Raw genomic sequence first — 17,220 nt, 5'->3', positions numbered from 1 at the left:
AAGTATTCGGCCCCCTTGAACTTTGCGACCTTTTGCCACATTTCAGGCTTCAAACATAAAGATATAAAACTGTATTTTTTTGTGAAGAATCAACAACAAGTGGGACACAATCATGAAGTGGAACGACATTTATTGGATATTTCAAACTTTTTTAACAAATCAAAAACTGAAAAATTGGGCGTGCAAAATTATTCAGCCCCCTTAAGTTAATACTTTGTAGCGCCACCTTTTGCTGCGATTACAGCTGTAAGTCGCTTGGGGTATGTCTCTATCATTTTTGCACATCGAGAGACTGAAATGTTTTCCCATTCCTCCTTGCAAAACAGCTCGAGCTCAGTGAGGTTGGATGGAGAGCATTTGTGAACAGCAGTTTTCAGTTCTTTCCACAGATTCTCGATTGGATTCAGGTCTGGACTTTGACTTGGCCATTCTAACACCTGGATATGTTTATTTTTGAACCATTCCATTGTAGATTTTGCTTTATGTTTTGGATCATTGTATTGTTGGAAGACAAATCTCCATCCCAGTCTCAGGTCTTTTGCAGACTCCATCAGGTTTTCTTCCAGAATGGTCCTGTATTTGGCTCCATCCATCTTCCCATCAATTTTAACCATCTTCCCTGTCCCTGCTGAAGAAAAGCAGGCCCAAACCATGATGCTGCCACCACCATGTTTGACAGTGGGGATGGTAGGTTCAGGGTGAGGAGCTGTGTTGCTTTTACGCCAAACATAACGTCTTGCATTGTTGCCAAAAAGTTCAATTTTGGTTTCATCTGACCAGAGCACCTTCTTCCACATGTTTGGTGTGTCTCCCAGGTGGCTTGTGGCAAACTTTAAACAACACTTTTTATGGATATCTTTAAGACATGGCTTTCTTCTTGCCACTCTTCCATAAAGGCCAGATTTGTGCAATATACGACTGATTGTTGTCCTATGGACAGAGTCTCCCACCTCAGCTGTAGATCTCTGCAGTTCATCCAGAGTGATCATGGGCCTCTTGGCTGCATCTCTGATCAGTCTTCTCCTTGTATGAGCTGAAAGTTTAGAGGGATGGCCAGGTCTTGGTAGATTTGCAGTGGTCTGATACTCCTTCCATTTCAATATTATCGCTTGCACAGTGCTCCTTGGGATGTTTAAAGCTTGGGAAATCTTTTTGTATCCAAATCCGGCTTTAAACTTCTTCACAACAGTATCTCGGGCCTGCCTGGTGTGTTCCTTGTTCTTCATGATGCTCTCTGCGCTTTTAACGGACCTCTGAGACTATCACAGTGCAGGTGCATTTATACGGAGACTTGATTACACACAGGTGGATTGTATTTATCATCATTAGTCATTTAGGTCAACATTGGATCATTCAGAGATCCTCACTGAACTTCTGGAGAGAGTTTGCTGCACTGAAAGTAAAGGGGCTGAATAATTTTGCACGCCCAATTTTTCAGTTTTTGATTTGTTAAACAAGTTTGAAATATCCAATAAATGTCATTCCACTTCATGATTGTGTCCCACTTGTTGTTGATTCTTCACAAAAAAATACAGTTTTATATCTTTATGTTTGAAGCCTGAAATGTGGCAAAAGGTCGCAAAGTTCAAGGGGGCCGAATACTTTCGCAAAGCACTGTATATATTTTTAATCCATTCTGTTACACCAGGGATCACTTATCTCTGAGGGCTGAAACCACATGGGATTCCCGCGAAGGGGGGACTTTCATCAATACTGGTCAGTAATGTAGGAGTTGGATTAATGCTTGCAAACACAAATGTAATTGATTAATCAGTGTTAATGATAAATCAAACCTGTATAGGCTATTTGGGAATTCAACTTTAATTAACCTGACAGCATTGTTGATCTAGGTTAATGTAGAAACCAATCACTTTGGATATTATCTAAAAGATCCACCTGAAAAGATTTGTTAGGCAATTTTAACTTTAGTTGAAATCAAACAGAAATACAGAGGGCGGGACTTCCGTCGCCCAAGACGGAGGAATTTCAACATGAAACAGGAAAAACAAAATGGCTGCTCAACTTGTTAGTTCTAGCATCTCGTGCAAGTGAGTCCTACTTTGTACACTTTCAAGCATAACATAGGAACCCCTTAAACAAGGGAACGGTTTTACTAGAAACGTCTTACATTCAACCCTTTCTCAGCGATTTTCTTTGCTAGCCCTAAGTTACCGGAACTCGCAGTAATTTTAGGATAAAGATATGCCTGTGCCCTACCCACACTACTGAAAACGCAGGGGACCGAGAATTATTGCTTGGTCTGCTAATATGTCCTCAAAATTCAATCGGCTGCCTCTTTGTCCTCGCTCGAGAAATAAATAATGACCGAGTCTACCCGGTTCTGAAACACGAGAGACAGAAACATGTCTATTTGTCAAATTTCCATATAGCTGTATCATTATCCAAGTACTAGAAATTGAATCACTACTTTACAACTCATAAGCCACCCGGACTTCAACAGATACACGACACTGGGACAACTATGGGCAACACACACACCAAACGGCTCTATTAGTATCTAACGCAGTCTGTTTGTACAGTGATCTGTTTGCACAGTTTATATATATATACTTAATGCGCCATCTAATGTAAATAAATGTACACTCAGTCATGAAGAGGGCACGATACGTGCATACAAACACACAATAACATATGCACTATACACACACGTACACATGGATTTTGTGTTGTAGAAATGTGGTAGTAGTTTAGGGGCCTGAGGGTACACACTTAATACGTTGTGAAATCTGTTAATGTATTGTAACGTTTTAGCAGCAGCTAATAGGGATCAATAATAAATACAAACAGTCCCCTCACCCTATCACCAACCACCATCGCCTGTCCCCTCCAGCAGAGATGGGGCTCAAGCTCCTTCACCACCTTTAAATACCCCCACCAGTCACTAATCAGTGTGCCAGACCTCACTGTTTCAGTTTGCAAGTGTTTTGTTACAAGAAACTTTTTCTCTTGTAAACCTTCCCTTTGTGTATTTTTGATGTTTATGACCAAGTTTGTTTTTATTTCTTATTTTATATTACCAATTAAAGAACATTTTCTTCATGCTTTTCTTTTACTCATGTTTAAACCTGTAGCCTAAGGTTTTTTCAATGTAATATTATTGAGATTCATGAGTATATTTGTGGATCTGCACTTGATTTATATGAAATCACTAACATGTATGTTTTTGTTTCCTAGTTAACCATCAATCCTTACATCCTGAACCTTGTCATCATTATCTTCAACAATTAAACTGAAATAATAAACCAGATAATTGCCATTTGAACTGCTAACCACCATCTGTGTTTGAATGGTCACTCCACCACAATAGCCTTAACTCAAACCAACAGCTACAGCAAGATAGTATTTTTACCACAACCCTGATCAGTTTTCAGAGGCTGTAAAAGTTCAGTATTACCCGATTCCCCCCTCCCAACCACATTTCAACATAGTTGGTCCATAACCACATACAACTGGGATAAATCCATTTGAACTCCCCTCCAACTGGCAATTACTAGTGGAGGGGTCAAACCTGAGCTCTAACCTCTCACACATGCTGACCTCTGAGGTCAACTACTAAGGAAATGACCTCATAACAGCATTTTCGGCAGTTAATTGCAACTACAAAACATTATTTATAAAAATATATTATTATGGTTTTTGAACGCTTTGTTTACAAGCATGAAAGCTGCACTTGCAGTTTATGGTTGACGCAGCGTTTCATAACGAGTTGATAACAAGTGAATGCATCCAACTGGTATTTAAGCCTTCAAAACTGGCAATTGCCACCTTCTCACTTGCTTATAAATGCAGCATTAGACATCTAGGAGGTTGGGCAGGGAAAGCGCCAATCGCGAGTCTCTATTCCAAGTGGGCGTGTTTTTACGCGGAAAGACGACACTGTTTTGTTTGAAAGCTTGCGGTAGGCCAGAATCAGCAGCGTTGAGACAACAGCGTAGAAATAACTCGTCTGAGTCCCTCGTCCTGGCTCTTATCTGTCCATTCGCCGACGCTTGTTATACCCCACATCCCACTTTGGGATGGACGAAACGAGCCCCCTCGTCTCCCCTCTCCAGGACTCCATAGATTACAACTACTGCCAGAGCGAAGCCACCAATCCGAGAACGCCGGGTTCTGTTGTGCGAGTGTCGGCTGGGAGCCCGGGACGCAGCCGTGAGAGACAGCCGCTTCTGGACCGGGACAGAGGGAATTCGCCGCGGGATCCACACAGGAATGAGTTTCCGGACGACCCGGAGTTTAGGGAGATCGTGAGGAAAGCAGAACAAGCCATAGAAGAAGAAATATTTCCAGAGAGGATCTGCCAAGGATCCAGTGGTAGCTACTTCGTCAAAGACTCTCAAGGGGTGAGACAGACAAGCTTCTAGCTACTATGGTCTTTATTTCTAGAGGGGCAGAGGGAGAGATGTAAAAAAATACAGTCCGATAAACAGGGAGGGAGACGAATAGGGAGAGGATGCCATCTCTCATGTTTGAAAATGTCCTTTGTTTTCAAGTAAATCATATAATTCAGTTTCATGCAGCAACAACATCACATGATTTTGCTTACTGTCTGTCTGCTCTGGCAACCTGCTGTTGCTGATTCTAGCCCTGACTGTGCAGTGATGTCATCATGTTCTGTATTGAGTTCCAGCATGTATCTGCAGTGTTGATTTTTGAGTTGAGGTGAGCATTTTTCACACTGTGGCTTGTGTCTAGCCATGGTAGACCTTGTCGTATAGTAGATTGGTGTATATATACTGAACATATATATATATATATATATATATATATATCTCGTGATGTAAAGTGTTCCCATGTTTTATGAGCTGAAAAATACCACAGAAATGTAAAATTTTCTCATGTAAACATATTTGTGCACAACATCTCTGTTAGTGAGTATTTCTCCTTTGCCAAGATAATCCATCCACCTGACAGGTGTGGCATATCAAGAAGCTGATTCAACAGCATGATCATTACACCGGTGCACTTTGTGCTGGGGACAATAAAAGGCCACTCTAAACTGCAGTTTTGTCACACAACGCCACAGATGTCTCAAGTTTTGAGGGAGTGTGCAATTGGCATGCTGACTGCAGTTATGTCCACCAGAGCTGTTGCCAGAATTTAATGTTGATTTCTCTACCATAAGCCGCCTTCAATGTGTCATTTTAGAGAATTTGGCAGTACGTCCACCTGGCCCCACAAACACAGACCACGTGTAACCACGCCATCCCAGGACCTCCACATCCAGCATCTTTACCTGCGGGATCGTCTGAGACCAGCCACCCAGACAGCTGATGGAACTGGCTGTGCACAATCAAAGAGTTTCTGCACAAACTGTCAGAAACAGTCTCGGGGAAGATCATCCGTGTGCTCGTCGTCCTCATCAGGGTCTGCAGTTCAACATCGTATCTTGAGAAGTGTGATCTTCACCGATAAATCCTGGTTTCAACTGTACTGGGCAGATAGCATATGCATGACGTTGTGTGGGCGAGTGGTTTCCTGATGTCAACGTTGTGAACAGTGGTGGTGGTGTTATGGTATGAGCAGGAATAAGCTACAGACAATTAACACAATTGCATTTTATCGATGGTAATTTGAATGCACAGAGATACCGTGATGAGATTCTGAGGCCCATTGTCGTGCCATTCATCACCTCATGTTTCAGCATGACAATGCAGAGCCCCATGTCACTGTACACAATTGCTGGATGCTGAAAAAGTACCAGTTCTTTCATGGCCTGCATACTCACTAGACATGTTACCCGCAGAGCATGTTTGGGATGCTCTGGATCAACGTGTACTCCAGTGTGTTCCATTTCCCACCAATATCCAGCAACTTCACACAGCAATTGAAAAGGAGTGGGACAACATTCCACAGGCCACAATCAACAGCCTGATCAACTCTACGAGAAGGAGATGTCGCGCTGCATGAGGCAAATGGTCACACCAGATACTGACTGGTTTCCTAATCCTTACCCCTATCTTTTTTTTAAGGTATCTGTGACCAACCAACGCATATCTGCATTCCCAGTCATGTGAAATCCATAGATTAGGGCCTGATTAATGTATTTACATTGACTGATTTCTTCATATGAACTGGAACTGTAAAATCTTTGTTTCTTGTTGCATTTTATATTTTTGTTCAGTGTAGTTCAACCATGCTAGGCTGGGGGTGTGACAAGGCGGCATCTCAAAGCCCAGGGTCATTGGCAGTCAGGCTAGGAAAAACAAATCTGTGGGCTGCCAGCCCTGCATAATGCATAGAATAGAAAGAAGTTGCCCCCAGACACTGGTCTAAGGATAGAGACATTGTAAGATCCTAGATGTGCCTTTGGGCAACTTCTAACTCAAGTGTGGTGCAAAGTGCACACAGGCCCAGTCTCTGAGATTAGCTGTCACTATCAGTTCTCAGGCCTAAAACAATTGTAATTTGCTGCCATTCCTGTATCGAAAAGGTTGAGATATCCTGTTATACAGCTTGTTAGTTCCTTTTTAAATGAAGCAGGCTGGGAGAGAATTGTACAGACATTCTATGCATTGTTCACATGTAAGTGAGATCAACCCTAGACCTGTCAGTCTTTTTTTGAATCCATAGAAAATCAATTTAGCTTACTCTGTGTGTTTGGGTACCATGTAGGCAACTATCTGTGTGAAGATGTCGTAACTCAGGAGAGGTCATGTATTAGCAATCTGAATGGCTAAAGGTAGACGTCTCCATTTTCTCTCCAGAGGTATGCCTAGTAATAAGCATCCTCACACTCTCTGAAGATGGCCACTTCATTTCCATTTCCTAGCCTCTCTCTCTCTCTCCTCTCCACATGCTCAATTAACACAGTTCTGTTACTCTCCTATGGACCAGTGAACTATTAAAGGCAACAGATATAACCTTCTATCCAGGCACTGTCTCAGCCAAGGTTACATAGGCTGCGTTCCAGGGTGTCTTTACTGCAGTCATGGGACAAAACAATACCATGATTCTTTTGGGGGATTTTCACAAAATGTAATCCGAGGAAGGATTATTGACAGTTGTATTTTACAGTATAATTGAGAAATAAATCATTTGGAATATTTCTGACATTTTTGCATTTATCCAGGCGTCCTTTAACATTAATGTTTCCTCTGGGTAAATCCATTGGAATTCAATTACTTTTTGACAGCATTTTTTATTTATTTAGACAGAACTTTCCATGCATGTTTTCCAATGGAAGAAGTAGTTAGAAAGTTATTGTTTGGGCCTGAATGCCAAAACATTAAAGTTGACCCATTTTGCATACCCCACCATAGCATGAGACATACTTTTGGCCATGTAGCGTATGTGGACACCCCTTCAAATGAGTAGATTTGGCTATTTCAGCCACACCCTTTGCTGACAGGTGTATAAAATTGAACACACAGCCATGCAGTCTCCATAGACAAACATTAGCAGTAGAATGGCCTTACTGAAGAGCTCAGTGACTTTCAACGTGGCACCATCAAAGGATGCAACCTTTCCAACAAGTTAGTTCATCAAATGTGTAAAGCTTGTCGCCATTGTACTCTGGAGCAGTGGAAACGTGTTCTCTGGAGTGATGACTCACGCTTCACCATCTGGCAGTCAGACAGAGGAATTTGGGTTTGGCGAATGCTACCTGCCCGACTGCATAGTGCCAACTGTAAAGTTTGGTGGAGGAGGAATAATGGTCTGGGGCTGTTTTTCATGGTTCGGGCCTGGCCCCTTAATTTCAGTGAAGGAAAATATTAACACTACAGCATACATTGATATTCTAGACAATTCCGTGCTTCCAACTTTGTGGCAACAGTTTGGAAGGCCCGTTTCCTGTTTCAGCATGACAATGCCCCCGTGCACTGAGAGGTCCATAGAGAAATGATTTGTCGATATTGTTGTGGAAGAAATTGACTGGCCTGCACAGAGCCTTGACTTCAACCCCATCGAAAACCTTTGGGATGAATTGGAATGTCGACTGCGAGCCAGGGCTAATTGCCCAACAACAGTGCCCAACCTCACTGAAGCTCTTGTGGCTGAATGGATGCAAGTCCCCGTAGCATTGTTCCAACATCCAGTGGAAAGCCTTTCCAGAAGGGTGGAGACTGTTATCGCAGCAAAGGGGAGACCAACTCTGTATTAATGCCCATGATTTTAGGATGAGATGTTCGACGAGCAGGTGTCCACATACTTTTGGTGTCCACATACAACAGTGTTGTCAACAAAAGTTATTTCTTGAAAAAAAAGTTTCAAATCACAATGTCATTTTTAAACCTTCAATGATCTAAAAACACGTAACGTTTCTTCCATATTCGCATATGCTGTAGCTCAGACTCTATTTCACATCATCTGAGGTTTTTGTGTTGTGCCCGCCATCGGTTGAGACAGCATGCTACTGAAATGACACCAACCCTGTATTCAATCATAGAAATATAGATTTCATAGACTGGACCTACCCCTTCAGAAGACTGAAATTTAGCTAGTACACCATTGACATAAAAAAAAAAAATGAATTAAACATGTTTACCTATAATTACTACCACAAAGATGACCGCCAGTCCACCCTCTGTCGAATGTCAACTTAAATAGTCATGGAACGTTAACGGATTTGCGCTTTAACTCAGATTTCTTACTTTTTAAAATGTATGCCAAACAATAAACATTGATTCCCAAGTTTAACAAACCATACAAATATATGTACAAGGAATCTATTTGTCTAGACTGATTTTCGTATGAACTGTAATTCAGTCAAACTTTGAAATGGTTGCATTTATATTTTTGTTCAGTATAGTAAATGGAAAGGTGGTAGGTGCCAGTATGAGCCGGGAGAAGTGACAGTAACTGGAAAGAGTGAGAGGGAGGGGTTGTCCAGACTGTTTTCAGTCCTGCTTTGACTACCAGACAAAAGAAATAGAAAAAACAACATTATGAGCGGAACATAACAATATGCTTGTGGAAGGGAGGACTGTAGCAGGTGACCCAACTGTGATTTCCAAATCTGCCAAAACTCCAACTTCAATTATTTAATTCTCAGTTATGCTTTAAGATATATATGTCAACAATCCTTCCTCCAAAGGACCATTCTATGGATTAAATCTTGTTCATGAGGAATCACCCATATGAAGTGGAGGTGAGACGGACTGACACTTTTTCGTGTTGAGGTAGCTCTGCCTGCTGCTACACAAATCAATGTCACCCTCGGCCCAAGAGGGAATTTACTCTTTGTCTAATAGTTTAGCATCTCTGGAACCACGCCTTAACACTTATCCAGGTGTTGTGAGATCGGATCATCTGACACAGACAGCGAGACTACATTTAAGACTACCTGGAACGTGCCCATAGACTAAAAAGCTAGCCACAGTCTCTGTACTTAGCCTCCTGTGCTTCTCCTTCCACAGTCAATCATGTGAGGAATCTTAAGTTAGTCTGATTGACTTTAATGGGTTGCGAAACCATTCTCATTCCAGCTCGTTAGCCCCAGCCTGCAGGTTCTGTTGTACCATGAATCACCCTCTGATGGCAGATGTTGTGTGATGTCACTTCCTCTGACATCACCACTCACATTTTATGTTTTAAGGACTGAGGGGACTGAGTCATGGTTAGAAGAATGACATGGTAGACATTGCCTGTAGGCACAGATCAAGGGTCAGATTTTCATTCCTTCACCGTAAACTTAACCATTTACAGAGAAAATGCAAAAAAAAATCTTAAGATCAGTGTCTGTTTGATACTCTGGGTCATCAGCAGGCCTCAGGTAATCAGTGAAGCACAGGCAGTATTTTGATACCTAGGTTTCTATCAAGCAAATGCTTTGTTTATCATATGATCCTCCTGAGCAGTCTTTGTACACAGTAATAGTGTGCCTGAACCAACATTAGATTGTCGTGAAGATTTGGGTTAATCTAAAAATAGTAGATGAGTGAGCCACTGTGCTCTGTCCAACTTTGTACTGCTGTAAAACTGTAGTGTGGTTTCAGATAAGATTGTATTTTATTGTGCAAAAAAATCTAATTTTTCATAGCTATAGGATAATGTTAGGCGTGTTTTACACTCTCTCTCTCTCTCTCTTACGCTACAAATAAAATAATATTAATTGCGTGTAACAAATACCAGTAATAATAATCTGTCTGTGTGTAGAAGGTCATTGGTGTGTTCAAGCCTAAGACTGAGGAGCCGTACGGTCAGCTGAACCCAAAGTGGACCAAGTGGCTCCAGAAGTTGTGTTGTCCCTGTTGCTTCGGACGGGACTGTCTGGTCCTGAACCAGGGCTATCTGTCTGAGGCCGGGGCCAGTCTGGTCGACCAAAAACTAGAGCTCAATATCGTGCCCCGGACCAAGGTAAGAAGGGTTACAGGCAGACAGAGCTGGGATGATAAACCGACAATTATCTACACCGAACAAACCAACAATTTATCAATGATAACATAGTCAAGTAGCCTTGACTAGAGGAATGTAAAGTTTGAAATGAAGTATGCCTAGGTTTGCTCATATGGGTTATTGCTCACAGGACAATAATACCATTCAAAGTAGTAGGAATAGTTTTAAGGGTAATATAAACAAGTAACTGGTGCTTATTCATTTCATAAGTATCGTTCAATGTATCGTTATCTTGATAATTCAGGCAATTTATTGTGATATGGATTTTTGTCCATATCGCCCAGTTCTAGCAGACACACACACACACACACAAGGGTATGCACTGATAATTGACTGATTTCTCTGACTCTTATCTCTACCACCTCCCTCTCACCACCATCTCTTTCTCTCTCTCTCTCTCTCTCTTTTCTAGGTAGTGTACCTGGCCAGTGATACGTTTAACTACAATGCTATAGACCGAGTCAAGTCTCGGGGAAAGAGGCTAGCTCTGGAGAAAGTTCCCAAAGTGGGACAGCGCTTCCACAGAATAGGCCTCCCTCCTAAGGTAGGTACAACTTCTGTCTAGGGTTCAGAACCTACAACTGGGTCCTGTTCATTAGGCATGAAACTGGAGAAAGCAGTCCGAAACAGTAAAGTACTACCTGAACTTGTCCAATAAGAAACACTAATTTAGTTTTCCATTGTACAATGTTTAGAAATGTTTTGCTACAGTGTTTTAATGAACACGACCATGTGATAGGGTGATTTCTGTCTCTGCTTTAAAGTTTAGACAGCACTTCATGCCTCATGTAGTGTTGACTAATTCAACCAATCAACGGCTCAACGGCTAATTGAATCAGGTGTGTTAGTGCTGGACTAGAAAAAAAAGCCTGCACCCTCCATGGGTCCCTAGGACCAGAGTTGAAGAACACTGCCCTGAAAGTAAATACTATTGTAACACTTAAACCCTGCAGGTGTAATAATTTAAAACTTCTTATAAGCATGTATGATCCTTTATAATGTCTTAGAATAATGCCTATACATAATACATTTCACACATGACTCAGGTGGGATCATTCCAGTTGTTTGTGGGGGGCTACAAAGATGCAGACTATTGGCTGAGACGGTTTGAGGTGGAGCCTCTTCCAGAGAACACCAATCGGCAGCTGCAACTTCAGTTTGAGAGACTGGTGGTCCTCGATTACATAATCAGGAACACAGGTGTGTGTTTGTGTGATTTGCGTGTGCGTGCACAGAGGAACTGGTGGTTCTGTATTTCATCATCAGGAACAAAGGCGTGTGTGTTTGTGGTGGGGAGGATGTATGACTGAATTTGATTTATTGTTGTTTAATGATGATGCTGTTGATGCTTGCAGATCGGGGGAACGACAACTGGCTGTTAAAATATGACTGTTCAATGGACACGGAAGGGAAACGGGTGAGTAGACGTATAAAACATTATTTAAACCTAGAGATTTAATCTGCCGCATTACTTTTATAGGAAATATATTTTTTTAAATGGTAAACTAGAACGTCACATTCATATCCTTCTGTCTGTTTGTGTAGGACACAGACTGGGTGGTGGTAAAGGAGCCTATCATCAGACTGGCAGCCATAGACAATGGCTTGGCCTTCCCAATCAAACACCCTGACTCCTGGAGAGCCTGTGAGTCTCTCACTCACTCTCTCACTCTCTCACACACTCTCTCTCACACACACACTCACACACAAAACTACTTTATTCCTCCTCTGTGTAGATCCATTCTACTGGGTGTGGCTGTCCCAGGCTAAGGTTCCTTTCTCTCAGGAGATTAGGGACTTGGTTCTGCCCAAACTGGCTGACCCCAACTTCATCAAAGACCTGGAGGAAGACCTCTACGAACTCTTTAAGGTTAGCATGGGGTTTAATTTGCCTGGTCACAGATCTGTTTGTGCGGTTCTACCAATTCCTATGGACAACACAAACATACATTGGGGCAAAAAAGTATTTAGTCAGCCACCAATTGTGCAAGTTCTCCCATTTACAAAGATGAGAGAGGCCTGTAATTTTCATCATAGGTACACTTCAACTATGACAGACAAAATGAGAAAAAAAATCCAGTAAATCATATTGTAGGATTTTTAATGAATTTATTTGCAAATTATGGTGGAAAATAGGCATTTGGTCACCTACAAACAAGCAAGATTTCTGTCTCTCATAGACCTGTAACTTCTTCTTTAAGAGGCTACTCTGTCCTCCACTCATTACCTGTATTAATGGCACCTGTTTGAACTTGTTATCAGTATAAAAGACACCTGTCCTCAAACAGTCACACTCCAAACTCCACTATGGCCAAGACCAAAGATCTGTCAAAGGACACCAGAAACAAAATTGTAGACCTGCACCAGGCTGGGAAGACTGAATCTGCAATAGGTAAGCAGCTTGGTTTGAAGAAATCAACTGTGGGAGCAATTATTAGGAAATGGAAGACATACAAGAACACTGATAATCTCCCTCAATCTGGGGCTCCACGCAAGATCTCACCCCGTGGGGTCAAAATGATCACAAGAACGGTGAGCAAAAATCCCAGAACCACACGGGGGGACCTAGTGAATGACCTGCAGAGAGCTGGGACCAAAGTAACAAAGCCTACCATCAGTAACACACTACGCCACCAGGGACTCAAATCCTGCAGTGCCAGACGTTTCCCCCTGCTTAAGCCAGTTCATGTCCAGGCCTGTCTGAGAGCATTTGGATGATCCAGAAGAAGATTGGGAGAATGCCATATGGTCAGATGAAACCAAAATATAACTTTTTGGTAAAAACTCAACTCGTTGTGTTTGGAGGACAGTTGGAGTTGCATCCAAAGAACACCATACCTACTGTGACGCATGGGGGTGGAAACATCATGCTTTGGGGCTGTTTTTCTGCAAAGGGACCAGGACGACTGATCCGTGTAAAGGAAAGAATGAATGGGGCCAAGTATCGTGAGATTTTGAGTGAAAACCTCCTTCCATCAGCAAGGGCATTGAATATGAAACGTGGCTGGGTCTTTCAGCATGACAATGATCCCAAACACACTGCCCGGGCAATGAAGGAGTGGCTTCGTAAGAAGCATTTCAAGGTCCTGGAGTGGCCTAGCCAGTCTCCAGATCTCAACCCCATAGAAAATCTTTGGAGGGAGTTGAAAGTCCGTGTTGCCCAGCAACAGCCCCAAAACATCACTTCTCTAGAGGAGATCTGCATGGAGGAATGGGCCAAAATACCAGCAACAGTGTGTGAAAATCTTGTGAAGACTTACAGAAAACGTTTGACCTCTGTCATTGCCAACAAAGGGTATATACAAAGTATTGAGAAACTTTTGTTATTGACCAAATACTTATTTTCCACCATAATTTGCAAATAAATTCATTAAAAATCCTACACTGTGATTTTATGGATTTTTTTTCTTCTAATTTTGTCTGTCATAGTTGAAGTGTACCTATAATGATAATTACAGGCCTCATCTTTTTAAGTGGGAGAACTTGCACAATTGGTGGCTGACTAAATACTTTTTTGCCCCATTGTATCTGGGACCAAGGTTTTTTTTATGGCCTTTTAACGTCACAACAAAGTTTTATATTTTACTCTATTCTGTCATCCTCACAGCACTGAATGAATCATGCCAGCGTTATTGAAGTTGTTGTGTGTATCCTACAGAAGGATCCAGGTTTTGACAGAGGGCAGTTTCACAAACAGATAGCTGTGATGAGGGGACAGGTGAGTTGTTGGAGATATACCTGGACAGTGTCAGTATTTGTCTTTATATTGTCAGACTGTTACCCTGAGTGTGTGAAATTGTACGTGTGGGCATGTGTGTATGCTAAGTTGTGCTGAAGCTCTGTATGTTTCTGTCACCAGAACTTGATTATGTAAGTCTGTCTGTGTAAACCTATGCTGAAACTCTGTATGTCTCTACCACCAGATCCTGAACCTGAGCCAGGCCTTGAAGGAGAGTAGGACCCCGCTACACCTAGTTCAGATGCCCCCAGTCATAGTGGAGACAGCCAGAGCACCACAAAGAGCCAACAGTGAGTCCTACACACAGAGCTTCCAGAGCAGGAAACCCTTCTTTACCTGGTGGTAGAGGAGAGGAGGCCAAGTAGAAGAGGAGGCAAGAGGGGGAGTGAAGGAGACTCAGGAGGGAGGAAGAATGAATATGGTAGGATCAGGAAGAGGGGGGGAGGAAGATGAGAAAGGGAGAATTGATAGGAGGAATGAACCAGATTGAGAGACTGAAGAGTAGAGAGACAAAGGCCAAGTAGAAGGTTATAAAAGGAGAGAAAGAGGAGGAGAAGAGCTTAGTCCAAAAACCTCTGCCGTAGTCCTGTTTCATTAGCCTGTAAAGCTCTTCCCCTCTCCCGCTCCATAGCCAATAGGAAGCCAGGTATGTTTACACTTTCCCTGGAATCCATCACATTCACAGTTGTGCTTTAACTACAGACATTCACCAGAAAGATGGGAGGGTGGAGAAAGAGAGATGGAGGAGTTACATTGAGTAAAGAGATTAGTTTGTCTAGTGTCAATATTCAGAATGGGGAGGAAAAAAGAAAAAGAAGAGAAGTATGGTATATTAAGACAGTTGGGTAGCCCTACACTGGTAGCTGGCTGAAATATGATTATAGAGACCAAAAACTGTTAAAGGCTCCAACTATAGTAGAGGTTCCCAATTGATGGTTCTATGGTAGCATTCTCCTTCAGTGACATAATGTACAAAATGTGGTAGTCCAATCAAATCCATCCAAGTGCACAGAAAAAGTTTTTATCTAAGGCTAAACATTTCAGCCCCAACTCTTCATTTTCCTTACCAAGTTACAGATTTAGTAGCATCTCTTATGGAAGTACGGCATTACCATGGCTTGTAGCTAGCAAGCAGATAAGAAGTCAAGTGTCCTGACATTTGGTTTGCAAAATTCCAGTAACTTTCCCAAAATCCTAGATTTTCCAGAAATCCTGGTTGGAGAATTACGGATTCCCTGCTTATGTCCTTCTGATTCCGGGATTCTTTCAACTTGAAAAACCTAAAGTTACAATAATTTTGCAACCCTGTGGTGTATGAATGCTGTGGTCAGACATTCAGCGTTTGTGGCCTTATTTTAATGAGTCTCTTTCTTTGATACAGAAGAACCTGACTGCAGTAGCCTGGTTGGACCAGACTGAACACTGCATTCACCATTGTCAACACTTCAGTGTTAAGTCTGGGTTAACCAGGCTGACTTTAGGGCCAGGTTATAGGTGGTACTCACGTTGCAGTCGATTAGGTTTGAACTGCAGACTGAACTGAGCCATGTTCATTAGGGTACACTGTAGCAGAAAAAACAGAAAAACAGAAATTAAAATAAGCCAGATCCTTCTAATTTCACTCCTTTTCTGGCACTTTTCTTCCATTTCATGCCTACTGAACATAACCCAGGCAACAGTACCTGTTGTGTTATTGGCATGTGCTGGCAGCCCTGTGGCACCACCTAGGGGAGGACTGCAATGTAGTCGGTCTCAAACACGCACATTGCCTGTATTGCTTGTTTCCCTACATCTCATTTAGTCTTTGTTACGTTGACATTTTTTGTATTTGTTTTTTTTAATTGATATTTCCTGCTGTAGCAACCAAACTGTTCTACTAATGTATTGTATTGACAATGCACTGTACAAATTGTATGTAATGTATTACAGAATGAAATACATAAAGAATTGTACTATTGCATTATCAGGGTCTCTTGTACTTTTCTTGTCTTGTAGGCTGCATCCTGATTTTCTACCCTTCTCCCAAATTGTGCAAGTAGTATGCACTTGCACACTTCATCACATGGATTTAACAATGGTGGAAACTCAATCCACACCAATCATATGCTTTCAAATCCAAAGAGGGCGGAGAATTGGATGACAGACTTGGTTTTGTTTTTTTATTAAAACTTGAAAGGAATGTCGATCTTTAAAATGTTCTGCAAAATCATTTCAATGTCCACAGAATAAACCATTTATCATGAGTCAGTTCAGCGCACAGGAGGTTGGTGGCACCTTAATTGGGGAGGACGGGCTCATAGTAATGGCTGGAACGGAATTAATGGAATGCTATCAAACTCATGGATCGCAAGTGCTTAATACCATCTCATTCACTTCATTCCAGCCATTATTATGAGCTGTCCTCCACTCTGCAGCCTCCTGTGTCAGCGAGGCTTTACTGTACAACTGTATTCAGTGGTGTGAAACAGAAAGAACAGGGCTGTCACAATTTCCTATTTTATTGCTGTGTCTAGACAGGCAGCAACAACAACAAAAATATATTCACTAATTGGTCTTTTGACCAATCAGATCAGCTCTGAAAAAGATCTGATGTGGAAAGGGAGTTGCGGACAGCCCAGTACATCACTGGAGGGGGGGGGGGTGAAAGGATGGCCCGGAACATTGTTATACTCCAGCCACCTCAGCCATAGACTGTTCTCTCTGCTTCTGCACGGCAAGCAGCACCGGAGCATCAAGTCTGACACCAACAACCTCCTGAAAAGCTTCTATCCCCCAAGCTATGAGACCGGTAAATAGCTAACAAAATGGCTACATGGACTATCTGCATTGACCCTTTTATTTTATTGTTTCTTTTTGCTCTGTCTGTACGCATACTAACTCTATGCACACTCCAACACACACACTTAATTTGCTCACACACTCATACTGACTACACACTCTAATAATCATCATCTACAGTGCATTCGGAAAGTTTTCAGACCCCTTCCCATTGTCCACATTTTGTTACGTTAGTGCCGTATTCTAAATTTGATGAAATGCATTTTTTCCTAGTTCTACAATCAATACCACATGACAAAGTGAAAATAGGTTTGTAGAAATTTTAGCATATTTATTTAAAAAAACAT

General features: G+C 41.9%; 1 protein-coding gene across 1 annotated transcript; it reads left to right on the top strand.

The window, feature by feature from the left end:
• Positions 1-3,893: 3,893 nt before the first annotated feature.
• Positions 3,894-16,058, top strand: LOC139381880 (phosphatidylinositol 4-kinase type 2-alpha-like). Its single transcript, XM_071125714.1, has 9 exons — positions 3,894-4,361; positions 10,117-10,317; positions 10,769-10,900; positions 11,403-11,556; positions 11,712-11,773; positions 11,902-12,001; positions 12,093-12,226; positions 14,015-14,074; positions 14,280-16,058. The coding sequence occupies exons 1-9, from the start codon at positions 4,038-4,040 to the stop codon at positions 14,439-14,441; spliced, it is 1,329 nt and encodes a 442-aa protein (XP_070981815.1). The 5' UTR covers positions 3,894-4,037; the 3' UTR covers positions 14,442-16,058.
• The last annotated feature ends 1,162 nt before the right edge of the window (positions 16,059-17,220 follow it).

The sequence above is a fragment of the Oncorhynchus clarkii genome, chromosome 23, assembly GCF_045791955.1.
Source record: "Oncorhynchus clarkii lewisi isolate Uvic-CL-2024 chromosome 23, UVic_Ocla_1.0, whole genome shotgun sequence".
Classification (NCBI taxonomy): Eukaryota; Metazoa; Chordata; class Actinopteri; order Salmoniformes; family Salmonidae; genus Oncorhynchus; species Oncorhynchus clarkii.
Note: the sequence above shows the minus strand (reverse complement) of the source record. Positions and strands in the feature narration are given on the sequence as shown.

What these genes read in the sequence shown, in the direction of transcription:
- LOC139381880 (XM_071125714.1), top strand. Translation starts at nt 4,038, where the DNA reads ATGGACGAAACGAGCCCCCTCGTCTCCCCTCTCCAGGACTCCATAGAT. An exon ending in GAATAGGCCTCCCTCCTAAG is followed by an intron (nt 10,901 to 11,402) that starts GTAGGTACAACT and finishes CACATGACTCAG; the next exon opens with GTGGGATCATTCCAGTTGTT. An exon ending in CCCTGACTCCTGGAGAGCCT is followed by an intron (nt 12,002 to 12,092) that starts GTGAGTCTCTCA and finishes TCCTCTGTGTAG; the next exon opens with ATCCATTCTACTGGGTGTGG.